Source organism: Taudactylus pleione, unplaced genomic scaffold (assembly GCF_031769625.1).
Source record: "Taudactylus pleione unplaced genomic scaffold, aTauple2 ptg000136l, whole genome shotgun sequence".
NCBI classification, from domain to species: Eukaryota; Metazoa; Chordata; class Amphibia; order Anura; family Myobatrachidae; genus Taudactylus; species Taudactylus pleione.
The window spans coordinates 3,317,752-3,338,635 of NW_028284538.1; the positions used below are offsets into that span (position 1 = coordinate 3,317,752).

The 20,884-nt window shown below is 45.9% G+C and overlaps 3 protein-coding genes across 4 annotated transcripts in view; 1 reads left to right on the forward strand and 2 right to left on the reverse strand.

The window, feature by feature from the left end:
* The window catches only part of LOC148522915 (uncharacterized), a 33,294-nt gene extending 13,339 nt beyond the window's left edge, over positions 1-19,955 (reverse strand). The window contains exons 1-2 of the mRNA XM_088473506.1: positions 19,503-19,955; positions 6,398-6,565 (exon numbers count right to left, since the gene is read on the reverse strand). Coding sequence (XP_088329632.1) covers positions 6,398-6,469 — 72 coding nt within the window. The 5' untranslated portion in view covers positions 6,470-6,565; positions 19,503-19,955. The remainder of the gene's footprint in view (positions 1-6,397; positions 6,566-19,502) is intronic.
* The window catches only part of LOC148522909 (alpha/beta hydrolase domain-containing protein 17C-like), a 541,817-nt gene that overhangs the window by 233,718 nt on the left and 287,215 nt on the right, over positions 1-20,884 (reverse strand). The gene's annotated exons all lie outside the window — the stretch shown is intronic.
* LOC148522916 (uncharacterized) overlaps positions 20,269-20,884 on the forward strand; it is a 28,362-nt gene continuing 27,746 nt past the window's right edge. For both annotated transcript variants that reach the window (XM_088473511.1, XM_088473509.1), the window contains exon 1: positions 20,269-20,375. The gene's annotated coding sequence lies outside the window, so the exon portion shown is untranslated. The remainder of the gene's footprint in view (positions 20,376-20,884) is intronic.

Consider the following 20,884-nt stretch of genomic DNA (forward strand, 5'->3'; position numbering starts at 1 on the left):
CCTCACAAATACTTAGTTCTATAAATGTGAGGCACAGAAAAACCCCTGAATACACCTGTACGTTAAGGTATTAGTCCGAGCAAAAAAACACTGGTCCTGTCTGACAGTTGGTTAAGCTGCAAGAGCCCTTTGCCTCAATATGGCACGGTGCAGCACATATATCTACTATATAAAAATTTAAATTTGGCCTTCTGTCTGTCTTTCTATACAAATCCACAGTTTACAAGCCAAGATCGTGAAATTTTACATACGAGAGTATTAAAACACGGCGGACGCAACTAAAAAAAAATTTGAAATCGGAATTATTACTGTTAATTTTTAATTAATTAAAAAACACAATTTTTGCATAGCATTCACCCTCTACAGGTCAGGTACGGAATTAGAAAAGGATTTAGAGCCTGATTCAGACCCGGTCGCTAGATGCGTGCTCTCGCAAGCGGTCCGATGGTCTGCGTACGCACATGCATCGCAGTGCCCATGCGCGAACTACTAATTGCGATCGCATACCGCCCGCTTGCCCAGCAAAGACAGCCCAGCAGAGTGAGTGACAGGAGAGGCCTTTTGTGGGTGGTAACATGGGCAGTCCATTAAAAACGGTGGAGTGGAGGTGCGAAAGCAGGCGTGCCTGAGTGTTTCAACGCCGTTTTTAAGGCGTGCATAATTAACAGGCAGCGTCATAGTCCACGTCACTTGCCTGTATTTGACACTGAAGTCCTCGCAGTGATTGCGGTAGGGTAAGGCAACCGCAAGTGCTGCTTTAGCTTCCGATGGTGCTCGATGTACCAATGTTTAAAGACACTTCCTGGAGATGACGTGCGCTAGAGGGCGTCTCTGCATACTCTGATGGGCGTCTGCCTACGCAGAGCGATCGCTCGCACAGCCAAAGTGGGGGTGCTTATGCCTTGGTGAGTGATCGCATCCCATGACGTCAATTTGGAAAATTTGCATACGCAGGATGCGAGCGTCCGCAACAAGCGAGCGGGTCTGAATCAGGCCTTTAGACCACAAGCCAAGATCTCTCATGGTTCTACACCTAAAACACCAAAGAAGAATAAAAGCATTGTCCTGTTTGGTTTATTTTTAGATGCAGATTTGGACACCAGTCTTCTTGGGCCATCTGCAAGGTCAATAATAAAAATATTAAAATGTTATTTTTGTTTCATTTCATAATTTGATTTTATAACATGCATTTTGCTACATACTAAGGAATTATGGAATTTTATTCTGTAGTATATAATCTAAATCTCTGAACATCATTTACTATGGCTCTCGCGTGGAGTTTACAGTACCTTTTAAATGCTGTATGAATTATAACCATTATTGATATTAAGCCTGGCTTATTATGAGTCTGAATATGGTAAAAATTGCTATCTGCATCCATGAGGAGAGATCCATCTGATTTAGAATCAGGCCCATAAAGATGGCAACTATTATGGGATGCAAAAACGCAGCTCTGCAGCTCAATTTTTATTTACACTTGCTCATGCATCAGCTTACACAACTAGATAGTGTCAACAGTGGTGACCAAACTTTTTTGTCTACCTCCTTGGTTGCTGGACCGCACTATGGAACGCACAGAGGCTACTTACGGTTCATTCCTTTGTCAGCCCCTGAAGGGTAAAACAGAGTGGATGAATCTTATACACCGCGGAGACCCTGAATGCCGGAAACAGCTGCACAAGGAACTGGAAATAGTTGCTGTGCATTTCATAGTGCGATCCAGCAACCAGGAAGTACACAGTCATCCTGGTATCAGAGTAACAGAAGCTCTTGGCCGTGTTTACACTGTACATCCGACAAATTTTGAATGCTTCTATCTCCAAAGTGTGCTTTACACCGTTACAGATCCTACTTCCTTCAAAGACCTTAGGACTGTGGATGGGGAAATTTGTCACACTTTTCGTGAGGCCTGCCTAAGGAGAGGTTTGTTGGAGGATGATGTGTAAACAAACATTCTTAAAATCCCAGGCAACGCCAGGTACTCCAGCTAGTCTTTTATATATGTGAGTTAAACGAACTACCTTAAGTACATCTGTATTAGGGCAGTATTAGAGGAAAGGTATAGATAAATGCTGACAGGAAAAAAAAAGAAACAGACAGGCAGCGCTAGCATAAGTCACATACAATGCAGAAAGTATACTGCAATGTGGCACTACAAATCAACTGCCCAGATTCAGTGCCTGGGAAGGCTATAGTGCTGCATACACTAACCCCAGGGAGACTTATGCAGGGAGACTGGACCACACGCTGTCCTGAGAGATCTGCACCATCCAAGAAAATGGCCGCCAGAGATCTCAGAGGGGGTGTGACCACAGGAGGAAATAGCTCAGCAAAGCCAGCCCGCAGTGGAAAGGCGTGCTGAGCTGAGGGGCCGCTAAAACCGGGAAGCCGTCTCCCCTGGCTGACGATTAACCCCTGGGACGCTGGTTCTCACACCAATAATGTCCCTGGTGGTCTAGTGGAGCGCAGGGTATGGCAGGCCTGCGTCCACAGTCAGCACCTCCAATCTGTCCACTGAGACCAGAGGTATGACTGCCAGTACGCCTTACCTGTCCCCGTACATCTGGCCGCAGTCAGGGTTATTCCATGGGGCCGAGCTAGCACAGCCCTGGGGGGCCCGCCGAGACCTCCAGATTAGTACTGGCATCGCAGCACCGGCGGGGTGTCGGAGTGGCAGTGCAGACGTCCTATGGACAGTCTGTTGCTGCTCGCTCTGAAGATAGTATAAACAAAACTAATAAAATCATAAAATAAAGTAGCTTTTGGGGCTGCATATAAACAGCCACCTGTGACTCCGGCCGGGCACCAACTAAAACTGAGGTTCCTCTGGCTGGGGGGTGTGGTATAGGAAGGATGGACGGTACATCCTGGGAGCTGAAATCTTTAACTGTGTGGTGCCCGGGATCCATATCCAGTGGTGGGGCGCTAGCTGCTTGGACACCAACTTGGGACTCTAGTGTTCATCATGCTTTCTGGCCTCATGTGTCGTATGATATGTCAACAATGTTGATAGATGGCATGTTGACAGCCTTAATGTTGACCTCAAACTAACACTAACTGCAGCCTAACGCTAGCCATAACCCTAATTGTAGTCTAACCTTAAATTCATATGGTGACATTATGTCAGTCATTTGTGATGTCGACAGGAAATCTGTTGACATTTTGAACATGTTGACATTCTGACTAAAACTGCTGGTCTGCCCATCCAGGATTTGCTTGAAGCTGTGTAGTACCTCCTGGGGTGAAAGGCACCTCTACCCTGCGAAAACTGGTGTTTTCAGGGAATAAGCCGCAAATATGTATTGATAAATGGGCCCACTAGAGTAACCACAAATATTTAGTATCCCGCAAATGTATGACAGAGGAACCACAGGAGATATCTCCGGTACCTGCTGAGATCCCTCTATTCCTGCCGGAAGCCGCAACCCCGATAGGTTTCTATGGGGGATATGATGCTGCTATATTTACCAACTTCAGGAATGCGGCGCATTCCGGAGACTGGCCACCGCCATCTGAATATCCACTGTAGCCTATGGGCAAAACCTACCATAGGTAATTGACGCGGACACTTCACTCCCAGCACTTCGCAGAGACAGGCTCCTTTTGGATCCCCGGTTCTCCTTCCCAAACATGAAGTATAAAGCATGCTTTATCTGTGAAACGAATATGTAATGCAGTGTACAGATGTGTCCACATACATCTATCCTCCATGCGCTACAAGTCGCACCACACACACACACACACACAACGCGCGAGCGCTGTGTGCCGATTGTCTTTTGTGCGACTGTTTAGCTTTTGATGCGACTTATTCATACAGCTATGCAAATAGTTTCCACAAGCAGCTTCTGATGAGTAAAATGATATGCAGCATGCCTATGTTCTGTGTGCGTCTGCGGGTGTATCTGACATGGGAAATGCTGCAACAGGGTCAGCGGCTGTAACGCAGACGCACACAGAACATAGGCGTGCTGCATATCATTTTACTCAGCAGAAGCTGCTTGTGCTACCTATTCACATCACTTTGTGAATAAGATGCATTTGAAAATATAAGGTTGCACGAAAGACGCTCTGCACTACCGAGTCACGCCACGGCAAGACGCGATTAGAAGGACTGTTTAATGCGCAAGGAGGCTAGATGTAGGAGAACACAGTACTTTTCCTCTATTTGCATTAATAGGTATGTTTTAATTACTTTTGTCCAATCACACAAAGCCCTGTATCAGTCATGATCAGTTCGTAACTTGCACCAGGGTTTCATCATCCACAAGACAGTTCCCTTAAGTCAGACATAACTGCAAGTTATGTCTGACAAGTTGAGGCCACAATTTATATCCAACTTTAAATAAGACCCCATATGCAATGGGTCAAATAAACAGAATGTACCAGTCTATGAAAAAGGAGTTTAAAAAAAAAAAAAAGGTTAAACTCAAGATTGTAGCTATGTAATTAATGATTACACGCTTTTCTAATTGCTTAAATGGGAGGGACAATGAAAAGATTCAGCAGCTATTTTTACACATGCATTCATTATTGTACAATTAACCATTTGCATCTGATGCAACCACACCAGACTGGGCTTTAACGGACATGGTCGCATCTGATGCAACCAGTCACAAATGCCCACTAGGCGGCTGCCGGAAGCGTATCTTCCAGCAGCCGCCTATCTCAGAGGGACCTGCTTCTCCTCCTGCACCCTCAACTGTCCCCACATTGTGTCTCGATCACTGCTGGCCACAGTGATCGGGTACCCGGCGGCAGCCCCCTCCCTGAGTGGCTGCAGAACAGCCATCCATGGCTACCAGGTGCTGTGTACCAATCACTGTGGCCAGCAGTGACGGGAAGTCGGCATCACCCACGCCGGGCATGGCATTGGAAGCAGTTGCCGAGCTCACCTCCTCCTTCTGGCTGCTGCCGTGTCCTGATCACTGTGGCCAGCAGTGATTGGGAAGTCGGCATCACCCCCACCAGTGCGTGACTTCCGTGGAAGCAGCAGCTGTGGTTCCTGGAAGCCAACCACAGCTGATGCTCTGTCCAGCCAGCGACACCCCCACCTCCTCTTTCCGGCTTCTATGCAGCTGAGTCTGCACTAGAAGATGAAGCTCCGCCTCTGCCCGAGATAGATTAGATAGATAGATAGACACTCCACATTATATGCTTAAAATACCTGGATGCCCTCCCGGGGGGTTGTAACAGCCTCCAAACACAGTAGCAAAATCAGGCGGCACGCCAAGGCTTTTTTCATAAATCACCAATTGCGGTCATGTAATATTCCAACGTTGCAAATGCTTTAAATTACATTTTTCGGAATTGAAGCATTTGAAAAGTTGGAATATTACATGACCGCAATTGGTGATTTATCAAAAAAGCCTTGGTGTTCCACCTGATTTTGCTACTATAATATATAAGCAGTATGTATGGGCGGCGCTACATGCAACTGGGAAAATCACTGAGATACTCGTTGTTAGGTTATCAACGTTTCAGAACTATTTATCAGTTCTTTCGTCAGGATACATTTTCATAAATCACCAATTGCGGTGAATTGGATATTCCTGTATCTGCAAGGAGAGGTAAAGAGGAGGGCATCAGTATTCACAAATTACACAGGGAGTGCCAGCATCTTCCATAAATATATATATATATATATATATACACACACACACACACACATACACACCTTCCCCTCGCTCCGTCCCCCCAGCTACCAGGTTTTTTTTTGTTTTGATTTTTATAAACTATTTTTTTTGCAAAAACCTTCCCAAAACTGTCATTTTTTTTAATTAGCACATTACGTAATTAGTTGCAATTTAAATGTGACTTTACGTTTAAAAAATATATTGAATCAGGTTTAACATAATTGACTAATAAACAAATGACAATTTTGGGGACATTTTTTTTTTTTTTTTAAATATTAGCCAGTTAAGGATGGGATTTCTATATAAATATATTGCTTAGTGCTTCAAGGCTGGCAAATGCTGTAAACATTAGTGTATCTATCATGGGTACAGGGTATGCTGTGTACACGGAACCATATCCAACAACCTGCACCCATGTTTAATGCTTACCTCCGGAGTCCCACATCAATGCTGCAGCACAAATCACTGGGAAAATGGTGCAGAGGTGCCATTTTCCCGGTGATTTAAATAGGACTTTACATGCTAGTTACATGCCAACTTTCTTCAATAAATGTAACAGTAATGAAAGTGCCTTTGCCCCACAGTAATTAAGGTACAAATAGTTCATTTCAGTTTTTCATGTTTTCAAAATACCAACTTTACTTTCTCTTTGACATCCAAGACAGTCATTAAGTGTGTTCATTAATAATCTCCATCTAAACAGGACACAGTTCTATGTTAGGGTCAGTGATGTCAGCATGAAGACTTCCCAGAACCCCCCTCACCTCTCTAGTCAGCAGGTAGATGATCTCCAGGGTGATGTTCAATATCCTCTCAGTCATGTGATCCTTATCCATAATGAGAATATGAGTCAGATACTCAGAGGATAAACTCTAGGGCCTTGTACTGGAAGGGGTGAATAGTGCACTCAGGGACTCGCAGGCAGCCACAATCTACAAGGAGAAGTAAACAAAGACTGTAGATTAATCAGCTATACGAAGATGCAGGCATATAGTTCCTCAGTAACCATTGCAAAGATGTAAAGATAATTTTATTAAATGATGAAGGTCAGTGTGTGTATCCAGCAGGTAAGATGTGTCTACGATACATTGTGCACGCCTTACACACTGCACGATCCGGTGTACAACAGCACAATAGGTCATTGCACGTCGCTGCAGCAGGTGTTTTTTTTTACTTTTAAAAGCAGTTAAAAAAAAAAACCTGCTGCAAGCACGTGCTATGTTTAAAATACGTTAAACCCATTTTCAACTATTTTTTTTTCCACCCAAAACTTGTCGGTCGTTTTTGGCCAAATTACAAAAAAAACATAAAGGGTATTTATCATTAGGAACGAGGTCCATAGGGTTCATTAAAAAAAATCCCAAAATTTTTAGGCAAAAATAGGGATTCTGCTTTTTTTTTTTTTCACCTGGTCTGAGATGGTGGAAACTTTTCGCCTGTTTTCCACTATCCGATTATCCCAGGTGCGATACCAATATTATTATCGCAGGTGCGATAGTTTACTGTGAAATCAGCACTTATTGCACTTAATTGAATACGGTCCTAGGTCAGACATACACACTATACGATATATTGTTCCAATCCGCATCAGTACCAGTCTTCATTCTAGTACCCTGCACTTACCACAACCTGTGCAGTTCCTCTTTCCTGTCACACTCAGCTGATGCAACAAACTGCTGAGATACAGACCAGAGAACCTCATTCAGAGGCGCTCGCAAAATGCGAGCGCTCGCTCTGAATGAGGGCGGCCGCATCTAAAAAATAATCCGGCCTCCTGGCCGCTCGCTAGGCTGTGGGTTACCACCCACAGCTTTAACGAGCAGCAAGGATGATGGTCGCGATGGTCAAGACCATAGCGACCATCGGGGCTTGCGACGATGTCAGTGATGTCAGTGGGTCCGCCCACAAATGGCAAGCGTTCGCTTGGGAACACCTCAGTTTGTGAAAGCACCCCCCCCGCCACGCCTACAAAACGGGGCGAGCTGTCGATCAACATCGACAGCCGCCCCTTTTTCTCTCTCGCTCCGGGCATTGCGCGTGCGCAGTGCGGCCACTGCGCGTGCGCTTACCCAAACATCGACCCGCTTGCGAGCCTTCAAACGTGTGTGCTAGAAGCACAAGAGCAGAGAGCAACACCCCAGACAGGAAAAAGGAATTGCATGGGTTGTGACAGGTGCAGGCTGCTAGAGTGAACACTAGGGACCTGATTCAGCAAGGATCGCAATTGCAAAGCTGCAAGCAGGCTATAGATATATGATGTATGCAAGCGGGCAGCTTTGCAATTCCGTCCTTGCAAAAATACAAATGCAGCAGGAGGTGTATGACACCCCCCCTGCTGCATTTGCAATCCCAGCACTGCGATGGAGGTCGCAGGCTGGGATCACCATCGGTGGTCGATGGTCGCGATAGTGGACGGCACCAGGCGGCCGGCCGGCCGGCCAGCTGTGGAAGCCTCAGCTTACTCAAGCTGGCCGGCTTGCGAGTCCAGCAGACTGTGTACATCCACACAGTCCCTGGGCTGCCCATGCCCCGTTTCCAAGAACGCCGGCCAACCCCACCCCTGCACCGCCCCTTAAATGTCTCTGCCTGTCAATCAGGCAGAGGTTTTCAAGGGCTTGCGTGTCTCTTAGCAGGACCCATTCTGCACACTCGCAGAATGGGTCCTGCACACGCCCAGAATCCCAACAATCGGGAATCTTCGTTCAGCAATCCACATGCGGGTACTGTGTACCCAGCTTAAGAGTGGAGAAGTTTCCCATAGCATCCCCATAAGGTCGAACTTACAGCAGCCCTGTCCTTGGTGTAAAAGACATTTAACAACAGGCCTAACAACGCTTACAGACAACAACTGCATAGTCTGCAATTCCACGTTGCAACCCAGTTTCGCCCCAGCAGTTGCAAGTAAAAATATCACCCGTACATGCCTAGAGGCAGCTGGTCTCTATTGGCGGCCGCTTGTCTGACTTTATGCAAAAGCCGCTACAAAGCCCTTCCCTGTGTACATCCATGCATCTGAATGTACAAGGACTGAGATGCCCACTGCCAGCGTCCGCAGACTCTGTTATACCGCCTGGTTCATCTTTATATGGCGCCATCGGTCGTACCATCGAAACTTGTACCAGCTCTATGGCAGGTGCATATTCACCTTCTGAGTATGGATTAAGCGTCTGTGTAGGCAAACACTTCAGCGCCACACTGCCATAACAAGGACCATCTTGGTGCATCTGTTTAGCCACTCCCAGCCTTTTCCAAGACAACTCTGATATTGGAGCCGATTCAGGGCCGCTCGCAAGCGCTGTGCGCTCGCATGCGGCCAGATGTCTGCACACTGCGCAATGCATGGGGGCTTTAGTCAAATTGAGCAACATGTACAGCAGATCGGAAAATGCAAGAAGACACCGCGGGAGCATGCATAGTGCGTACACACTGAACGATTTGTCATTCCGATTCGTAGGAAAACAAAATGTTTAAAAAAATAGTCTAGCGTGTACCCAGCTTAAACCTAACTGTCCCCTACTGCAGCCTAACCCCCCCTCCAGCAGCCTAAACCTAACCATCCACTCCTGCAGCCTAACCCTATTACTACAGTCCTGCAGCCTAATGACGCACATCCACTAGCAGACTGTGAAACGTCTGCACGATTACGACATAATCGTGCAGTAATTTTACAGTCTGTGCTGTGCCTACACTGAACGATCAGTCATTCAGTGAAGGCTAATGAATCATCCCCGAACATGGGCAATCTGTCGTTATCGGCAGATTGACCGGTCGTTTTTGGACATTGAACTGCCCGATTTGTGCCCGATTAACAAGCGATTCAACGATAACAATGTCGTTATCTTTCAATCGCTCTGTTTAATCGGGTAGTGGATACGCACCTTAACACTAACCGTCCCCTCCCACAGCCTAACCCTAACCCTCCCCCTAGTGCCTAACTGCTTTTTTCACACTCTCAACTGTTTTGTCCAGATAGAGAAAAAAACTTTTTTTCCTGTGGATCAGTCCCTTTCACATACAACGGTTTTGTGCCGCGTGTAATGTTATTGCCGTCTGTTTGAATCTCTTAAACAGAAATCGTTGGCGGCAGCCGTCCTAGTCAGTGGTTATCACGGCTGTAACACGGCGTCCGTGCTGTGTTCGTGCAGTGTGGAAGCCCTAATGTATTTGTAACTTCCAATACGTGCGTTTTTTTGCCGGACATACAAAACCGTTGTGTGTGAAATAGCGCTTAGGATTGTGACCATCTGGATCCTGATTACATCCTGTTAGGATCACCACCATTTTTAATCTGCAAGAGGACAAGTTTGTGCCATCTCAGAACGGACAGTATAAGGAACTACCCCTACACTTGTACTATATATAATGGGATCTATTTCGCTTTATGAAGATTCACTTCTGTGACAAGTACATTGTACACACACCTTTAAGCTCCGTACACATGGAGCAATGACAACGATCAGACAATCGTTGTCTGATCGTCCTGCATGTGCTGGACAGAACATCCAGCAACCCCCCCACTACTATAACCATCCGCGATCAACGATCACGGGTCCCTATAGTTAACAGGCTAACCTGGTCGATATCGACCAAGTTGGCCTGCATGCACTGGCGATGGTCAATATCATTATCGACCATTCGTGCCCGCGCATTGACCATCCTTTGGTCGTTTGAGAGGGCCAGAAACTGGACGTTTTAAACAAAAAAGATAAGATCGTTATCGTTCAAATCGTACAGAAAATCTGACCGTGTGTAGGGGCCATTAGTCATGTAAAGAAGACAAAAAAAAAAAGAAGCATCATGCATACAAAAGTGCCAAATATAAAAGGCCCATGGGGATATTCAATTAGAAGGGATGACAGTGTGGTACCAGAATTCCCATACTAGTGTGCAGGGAAATCTGCAGTGTTGCTGTTAAAGTCAAAATAGAAATTGAATGAAGTTAAATGAATCGGTGATGTATTGTATTACATATATACATACATACATACATACATACACACACACACATATATATATATATATATATATATATATATATATATATATTTTGTGGCAGTATCACCAGAGATGGCACTGGTGAGCAGCAGATTCTGTGTGGGGCAGGAGAGATCCGCCCACACAGAGAAGAAAAGGATTCTGGGAAGAGGTGTAAGGGCTGCCTAGTGAACTCAGGGCCTGATTCAGAGCCGGACGCTCTGACCAGAGCGCTCGCTCTGAATCAGGCCCGGCCTACCTAAAATTGGAGCGGCCTCTTGGACGCTCGCATAGCTGTGGGTTACCACCCACAGCTTATGCGAGCGTCCATGATGATGGTCGCGATGGTCAAGACCATCGCGACCATCGGGCCTGCGGTAGGGTCTCGCTGCCACAAGCCCTGGAGTGATTTTGGCTCTATCAGAGCCAAAATCACTCCCACTGACATCATTAGTGATGTCAGTGGGGCCGGACCCAGACGGTAGGCGTTCCCATGGGAACGCCTCCCTCTGGCAGCCACGCCCCCGGCACGCCCACCAAAGGGGGCGTGCTGTCACTCACCATCGACAGCACGCCCCCTTTGGTGCGAGACCCCGAGCGACGGATTCCCCGTCGCTCGACGGGTCTCGCGCATGCGCACGACGGTGCTCCCTCCATCGTGCGCATGCGCACTTGGGCACCATCGACCCGCTTGCGAGCGTACAGCGCTCGCGAGCGGGTCAGAATCAGGCCCTCAGTCCAGGGAGGACTGAGGCAGACCAATCAGACAGAGCTTACTGTGCTAGCAAGCCAGTGAGGGCCAGGAGGCCTGAGCCTAGACCTGTGAGATACAGGGAAGGCTATCTAACTGTGGGACTGAGCTATGGTACCTGCAAGGAAGCAGGCCAGACTGTGAGAGGTGGCAGCCAACAAGCTAAGGAAACTATACCAGGCCAAGAGGCATTTGTCCACTCCTGCATGTGGCAGGAAGGACCACCAATCTCAGAGACTATGAGAGACTTTCATGCAGAGTAGCTGCTTCTGTAAAGAGGGTTCAAGAAGTGAGCTAGTGCCCTAAACAAGGGCTAGGTTTGCTTATTATTTTTCTGTTTCCTGATTTCACATGCTTGAAGTAAAGCATCACTTATGTTTATTTAACTGGAATGCTACGTGTGGACTCTAATTCTGCACCTAATCACTGCACCACTGATCCCAGTCTACCGAGCTAATTAACCCCAAGTATCACAATATATATATATATGTGATCACATATTTTGTTTTATTAAAGATCGCTTACTGTGACTATTTGTTATATATATGCATCTAATAAAAACTTGTTTGTACACACTGGGCGGAATTCAATTCTTTTCAGCCCCTATCGTGCCCGACGGAGCTATTCTATTCTTGCTCCTGTCGGGCGCGATCAGCTGCCAAGCGCTACATTTCAGCTCGCAGCCCCTGGGAGATGAGAGCTGAAATGTGCGAAAAGTGACATGTTTGGGCGCCCAAACATCACTTTTCGCGATCGCGCCCAGCACTTTGGTTGGGTTTAGCTGCTTTACGCGGCTAAACCTGACCTCTATGGGCGCGATCAGCACGAAAATCTTGAACAATTGCATAGCGGCCCGCGATCTCCTGTCACTTTAGATGGGAGATGCGGGCCACGAAAACAATTGAATTCCGCCCTTTGAGTGAAGATCACCTGAGGACACAAACACACATGGATACAACAACAAGCTGGAGGTTACCATGACCCAGGAAGGTAAGAGAAGCTTGACCAATACAATATTGCGTTATTACGATGTCATTACCTGTGAACTATTGTGTATCTATTCTGAGCTGTGAGACTGATTCCAATTTGTACGGTATTGCATAGCCGCAAAGGAAGCAGCTGTGCAATAACGTACAAGTGAGGGATCTGTAGGAAATAGACATCTCCTGCATGCATCTCCCATCCCAGTGCACCGTCCACAGATGGTCACTGCTCCCGGACAGTTTGCGCAAGCTGAAACTTAGCCTGGCTGTCGGAAGCCCTCAACCGGGTACAGGAACCCTGGGCTCAGCACAATCTTAAAACGCCCCCCAAACACTTGACTGATTGATACGCTGTGGCTAAGGGGGGACTGCGAGTGATCACGCAGACCTGAGTGACACCCCAGGCAGGATAGAGGAACGGCACGGGTTGTGACAGGTGCAGGGTGCTAGAATGAAGACATTCATCCTAGCATGTTCAAGTAGCGGCAAAAAGTGAGTTGCCGGACTTTTCACCAACATCGCTTGGTTTCCGAGCAAAAAAGTATTGCGTTTGTCCCCGCGTATCCCCGTATTCAATTCCAAATCGGCAAAAACGACACCCGGCGAAATCGAAATGAGCGAAAAGTGCTGTGATTTTTGGAGAAATCAACCTGACACCCCCCAAAAGATGCTGTGACATGGGGGTTCACTATGGGTACCCCCAAATAGCCCTGCTGAAGGTATTTGGGGTGTTTAAATGGTCTCAATAGCTGTTATTTTGCATCTTTGAAAAAGTGATGAAGAATAGCATTTAGCAATTTTAAAAAAAAATAAGTAGTCCCATCGAATTTGGGCTACATGAAAATGGGTGAAAGCGTATTTTAAAGTGGCTAATGTGAACTATTAAAAAAACGTAAAAAATCCACCTGCCGCAACCACCTGCAATCAAAAAAATACACTATTTTTAAAGTTTGTCCCACAACTTTGTTTTTTTTCACCCCCAAAACAAAAGTACTTTTTTGGGGTGTCCTGTGTAACTTTTTTTTATTTATTTTTTATTAAATTGACTCAGTTTACTTTTGGGGGACTGTCCAAGGGGTGCTGGATGGTTTCTGGAAGCTTGTACCCCAAAACCCCAATTATGCTCTTTTTTTCGACACCTATTCATAGGTGAAACATTTCGCTAGTTCTTTTGAAATTACTTTTCGCACCTGTGAAAAGTCTCCGCAATTGAATACAGGGATAACTTCAGATTGGCGAAATTACATCATCGGCTAAAAAGTATCGCCGATAACAGCTTTTCGCCAGCAATTGATAACGGCCCTAAGGGATAAATTTACTAAAGTGAGAGTTTTTAGAAGTGAGTTTTGGAAGAGATGTTACCCATAGCAACCAATCAGATTCTACTTAACATTTAACTAGCACCTTCTAGAAGATAATAGCTACAATCTGATTGGTTTCTATTGGCAACATCTCTTCTAAAACTCACTTCTAAAAACTCTCACTTTAGTAAATTTACCCCTAGATGTCCATTACATTGATGGGTGAAAAAAGGTCTGGAATTGAATAGCCCCAGGCTATAAAGCCCGAGGCTACTACCCTTTTTCACCCTCCGTTAAAGTAACGGGGCTAACTGAATTTGGCCCTGAGTGAGAAAGTAGATCTTTCGGTGTGATGACCTAACCAATGCTATTCACACAAATCTTATGCCGGGTACACACTAGATCAGGGGTTTCCAACCACGGTACTCAAGGCACACTAACAGTCCATGTTTTAAGGATAGCCTACTTGAGCACAGGTGCCTTAATTAGTACCTCAATTATTTTGATTTAATCACCTGTATTGAAACATGGATATCACTAAAACCAGGACTGTTATACCCCTTTTACACCAGAGCAAAAACCTGGGTTTTTGCTGGGTCTACCTGGGTCGCAGCTCAGTGTAAAAGGGTCCCTGAAAAATAACCTGGGTCAAGTGACCCTGCAATCCAACCCAGGTAGCTACCAGGGTTGGACCCAGGATGGACCCAGGTAATGGTGCAGTGTAAACGGTGCAACCCGGGTTATCTCACCTGGATCATGCCTAAAATGAGCTGATTGGTGGTTGTGGAGCATTCACCTCCCACTTTTTATGACCTCACAGGTTTAGCAGGGCAGACCTGAGTTCAGTGTGAACAGGGCTGACCTGGGAGTAACCCAGATCAAAGGTGCAGTGTAAATGGGTCTGACCTGGGTCTGACCAGGGTTGGAACCATGTCCAAAAACCCAGGTCGGACCTGGGTTTTTGGTGGAAAAGAGGTATTAGTGTGCCTTGAGGGACCGAGATTGGGAATCACTGCAGTAGATGACATGTCGTCCAATCTGGCGGATCGGATGACATATCGTGCACATCGGCCAGTGTGAACCTGCTACGTCGCTAACACTCCCACGCGTCGTCAGCGACATCACCCATCGGACCTACATGCAGGTCCGACGGGCAATGTCGTCAGCATATACGGCCCACAAGATAATTTTATCAGGCCAGCTGTGGCTCTCTCCGCAGTGATCGCAAAATACACGCTGTAGCGCTACAGGCACTAAGAGACTCAGTTTTTAAAAATGACCGAGTCCTGCAAGACGCGCTTTGTGCGCTGCAGGTGCCGGCCCAGTAACATCCCTCAGCATCTCCAAACCAATGACTGCGCGTGTTAGCGTCTCCTCAGCCTATCAGCGTGATCTCCACCTCTGGGTCACGTGACTGTTCTCTTCACGGATCCCTGAGGTGGAGATGAGCTGCCATTTTCCTCCAGCAGCTGCCTTACCATGCGCCACACGGGCAGACAATGTGTCCCGGGCCTCCATTCTCAAGTCTGCAGCTAGGTGAAGCCGGATCCCCCCCATCCCCTACCGGGCCTGATCCTCTTTATGTCAGACCCCAGCCAGGGGCCGCCATGTATGGCCAGAGCATAACGGACTCCAAGACCACCACCCACAAGATCATGGGCCTCTAATAAGAAGCACTTGGACTGTGAGTATGCCACATCCTGGGTTAACCCGTGCCCACTGTTATACCTGCGGCCGTGTGTGGTTATCAGTGAACTGGGTTGTCATTTGGGTTCACATGACATTATTAATAATGTCCTGAACTACCAACAATTCAGTAGCTCTGTGTTAGAAGTTATTCTGGATAACGGTGCTCAGTAAAACATTTCTTCTGTTCGATGTATAACTTGTTGACCTTGATCCATGCACAGCAATGTAATTCCACTAAGCTGAGATAGTGGAATATTTAGTCTGCTTTAGTAATGCTATAAAATAATGTGTGAAAAAAAAAAAAAATATATATATATAGCAAATTTTTAAGTTGATAATTTTGTATGGCCCGTAAATTATTTTATAATTATCCAAATGGCAGAAAAAAAAAAAGGTTTCCCATCCCTGTATAATATGGAATAATGCACTTCACTGAAAAATAAGGCTATTAGAAATCATCTCAGAGTTCCGTAACCTGGCCAATCTGTGGCTCTCAAGTTGTTGTGAAACTATACATCCCAGCAAGCCTTGCCACATATTTAGCATCCCTAATGGCAAAACTGTGGCAGGGCATGCTGGGACTTGTACTTTCACAACAACTGGAGAGCCACAGGTTGGCCAGGCCTGGCATAATGGATTTCCTAGGTCAGGGTTTCCCAAATTCGGTCCTCAAGGCACCCCAACAGCTCAGGTTTTAGAAATATGCATGGTTTAGCACAGGTGGTTAAATCTAGGTACTAATTAAGTCACCTGTGGTCAAGCATGGATATCCTTAAAGCCTGGACTGTTTGGGTGCCTTGAGGACTCAAGTTTGGGAACCTCTGGTCTAGGGAGCTCATTTACTTAAGGCATGGTTTGTCAAATCCACCAATTAGCGGCTTTGACAAACAATATCTTTAAAATGGCAATAGAAATAAATGCTGAACAAGGCTGCTGTAGCATTTATATTTATTGTCGGTTTTAAATTATCGATCAAAGCCGTCGTTGATCGGTGGCTTTGACAAACCGCACCTTCCTAAATCTAATGTGCATGTATGGTTTTAATCAAACTGACTAGGGTACTAATTAAGTCACCTGTGCTTAAACCTGGATATCCTTGTAACCTGGGCTGTTTAGGTGCCTTGAGGACACTGTTTGGGAAACACTGACCTTGGTGATTACCAATATCCTTATTTCGCAGTAGCAGTACATTATCCCATATATCAGAGGTTCCCAAACTCCGCCATTAAGCTGCGTACACACGTCCAGATAAAGTGAACGATTTAAACAATAACGATAAGGATATTTGCCCCTGCAAATGATGCAAATGATGGTCGATGCACCGACACGAATGGTCGTTATCTACCATTGTCCGTCGTCCGAGCAAACCGGCATACATGGCCCTGTTTACGATAGGATCGTTAATCACGGGTTGTTATAGGTTAATGTAGTGTTCCCGCTAGGCTGTTTTAGCGGGGCGCGGCGCCCTGCCCTCCTTCTGGAGGGCAAAAAGCACCCTGCCCTCCAGGAGGAGGGCAAAAAGCGCCCTGCCCTAACAGCCTGTGGGAGCCATTCTCACCCGCGGGACGCAGTGTCCCGCAGGTGGACAAACATGCGGTGACCCGGTCACCGCCGGGGAATAGACGCCGGGCGCATGCGCCCGGCGTCTATTCTCCCTTTCTGCAGCGCTTGGGGGCTGCCCGGCATGTCCGTAAGCGCCGGGCACGCCCCCAAGTATGACGAAAAGAGGACGCGTCTTATAGACACGCCCCCTTTTCGGAACCACGCCCCCTTTTCGGGCGCGCGCACAACATTGCCCTCTCTAGCTCCGGCGCCCTGCCTGCCGCCGGAGCTAGAGGGAACACTATAATGCATGTGTTGGATGTTCGATAACGATCATCCAACACATGCAGAACGATCAGATAACGATCATTATCGTTATCTGATCGTTTTGCAGTCATCCCGTGTGTACGCACCTTTACAGTACACATATTAAGGATATCTGTGCTTGAGCACAGGTGACTTAATTAGTACCTCAGTCAATTTGATTTAATCAACTGGACTCAATTTATTTATTACCAGCTTATTTATATTGCACACACGCTTTACAGAGAATATTTGGCCATTCACATCAGTCCTTGCCCCAGTGGAGCTTACAGTCTATATTCCTTACCACATGTATTGTACACGTGCACACACTAGGGTTAATTTTTGTTGGAAGCCAATTAACCTATTAGTATATTTTTGGAGTGTGGGAGGAAACCCAAGAAACCACAGGGAGAATATACAAACTCCACACAGTTATGCTTGCCATACACCTGCATGTTTTCAGCCAAGTGGCCAATTTTCGACGAGTCGTACGATGGATTGTGTGGAAATCGTGTATATTTGGAATAGGATACGATACGATGCACACTCCCGCAGCTCCTAAAACGGATCGTATGATCAGATGTGCATATGGTCCATCGTATCGTGTGCAGATCATATAGTGTATTTTGTGCATGCGATGCATCGTGCGTACATTCATGTAATTTCAATTACTTTTTCCTGATGAGCGTGTGAGGCACACGATCGATCATACAACAGATTGTGTGCAAAGAAAATCAGCATATCATGGCGCAGGGACTGCCAGGGAGCTCCGGGGAGTCGTGAGGTGAATATTATCTGATGCTGGTCGCGCAGGTGTATGGGAAGCATTGATAACATTAAAACTTGAACTGGAATGGCAGAGTTTGGGACCTCTGCCATCTATATTAAACCTATTACCATTAGGTTTAAAGCTATGCATGCATTGAGCACCGGTATTAACAATACAATGAGTGTATGATGAGTGTCTCAGACATAACATAATATAATATGCAGCATTACCTGCATGGGTTTCCTCTCACAATCCAGAAATATACTTGTAGGTTAATTGGCTTGAGGGAAAAAAAAAAACATAACCTTAGGGCTGTGGTTTCCAAACTAGGCTTTCAAGGCACCCTAGCAGCAAAGGTTTTAAGGCTATTCATACGTAAGTACAGGTGACTTAATTAGTACCTTAATAAGTTGAATTATACCAGGGGTCTTCAAACTTGGCCCTCCAGATGCTGTGGAACTACACATCCCAGCATGCACTGCACATAGTTTTAGCATGCTGTTATATCAAAAAGGCAGCAGTGCATGCTGGGATGTGTAGTTCCACAGCAGTTGGAGGGCCAAGTTTGAAGACCCCTGAATTATACCATCTGGGTCAAGCATGAATAGCCTTAAATCCTAGACTGTAAAGGTGCCTACACACTTGGCGATGTGCTCACGATCCGACATCGTGTACGATTTCCCTTGAACTCTCCCCCGGCAGCTCTGCACAAGATTTGGTGTAAAGAGTGTCCGATGTGACAAACGATCTATCATGCATCCTTACATTTTTCCAGTGCATCATGTACCAGATTTGCAAATCTGCCCTACAGCACGGCAGATCTGAAAATGCGATGTACGTCCTGCGGGGATGCGCCTCGGCATCGTGAGTGGACACTCACGATTTTGGCATATTTTACACGATTTGTCGCCACGATGCGTCGGAATCGGGCAAATCGTGTAAAAATATGGCTAAGTGTGTAGGTACCTTAAAGGTGCGTATCCACTACTAGACGGAGAAACGAGAGCACGATTACGACATTGTAATCGTGCTGTCATTTCTCCGTCTGTGATATGCCTACACTGAACGTTCAGTCGTAGGCACATCCATCATCCCCGTACATGCGGAACCTGACGTTGACCAGCATATACGGGCGATCATAGCATCGCTGGTCGTTTCCGACCTAAATGTGCGTCATTATCGTGCAATCGCCTGCAAATATCGCTAAGTGGATACGCACCTTTAGGGTGTCTTAAGGACTGAGTTTAGGAAGTGAATATGTGTGTGAACATGTACAGGTGGTAGGGAATATAAATTGTAAGCTCCACTAAGACAGGGACTGATGTGAATGGCCAAATAGCCTCTGTAAAAGCGCTGCATAATATGTGTGTACAATATAAATAATTGGTAATATATAAAAATGGACCTTACAAAAGAAACACCAGGCAGAATGTGGGCATATATCAACCAATGCTCTATGTCATACCCACAGTATACTGTATATATGTGACATATCGAAGGGCAATCCCCTTATAAAGCCATCACTCATTTGAACCCAGAAGCCCCCTGCCTTACCTTCCAAGCAGACATTGGACACAGGGCAGGAGATTTATGCGTTATGCAGACTCCTCCATAACACTTAAGGAAATCACCCATACACAGCAACCTGGAAGTAATGATAACCCCGCAGGATCATGGGACTTGTAGTCTTTTGCCTTGCATTTCATAGATCACAACAAAAGAGACAAAGGGACATACTATAGCCACCAAATTATATATATTTGCTAGCATTGCAAACTATGCAATCCATCCAGGAGAACTACATTTAAGTAGAAACCAGATAACGACTTGTACTATATTTTATATATGCCCCCATTTGCAGGAGCCATGATGGGGAACCACTTGTCACAAAATGACATATAGATTGAGGTGCATCTTTCTAATTGCACGCTATCTTGGCTTTGCAGACAACACGGTACTCTATGTGTCCTCATGCGGCTGTGGGATGAAAATTAGACGTCTGCAGCATTCAATTTGATGTTTAAAACAAGTAGGACGTTCAATGGCACGTCCCTCCCAAAATGGCGCCGGAGCCCCTGTTATAGGGACGCTGAAGAACAACAACTTCTTTACTCTGACGACGGTGGCTATCCTGGGACTGGTGCCGTCCTCACGCACCGCTAAGCTCCGGGCCTCGGTAAAATGGCGGCCGTAGGCTTGGCTGGGCGGTGATAGGGGGCTCGTTTCCAAAGTAATGTTAGTCAGCAGCGCTCTCTAGTATTTAGGAGCACCCACCAGCTGTCATCCACAACGAGGCTTGGACCGCAGACAGGAAGTTTATTAAAAAGCCAATTTCCGGTGTTTAACTTCAGCTAAAGGCTGGAGCTATTAGCGGTCTATTAAATGTATTATTCATGTAGCCTGGGCTGACGATCGCGTATTGTTCAGGTGAGTTTTACCCCCTATTATCCACATTGGATATATCTATATATACTGTATAGATGAGACATGGCTGTATTGGGTCGTTCACAGTCAATAGATGTTTTTTTTTTGTTTTTTTTTCTATTGTGGGTTGTTCCTGTCATTCCCGTTGTTTAGATCTCACATAGGTGACAGAGGGGTGTATTCCTGCCCCTCACGTTGCTGGGCTGATCTATTGGATTTATTCTCTTGGCAATTACAGTGTAATGTATGTAGGGAATCTAAAAGGGCACATCCCTGCTGTCACTCACACTGAATGGTTATTTGTCTCTGGCAATTAATGGATATTGTATAGGTGGTATATACCTTCCAATCAGATTTGATAAATATCATACAGGGATTAGATGGGTTTAATGCGGTCCTATCATTTACTTATTTTAGTTTATTTCTGTTTTTTTTATCTCACATTAATGATTTAACATAAGTATGTTTGTGTATGTTATGCGCACCACGTTTGTGGAACCATATGAATTAAA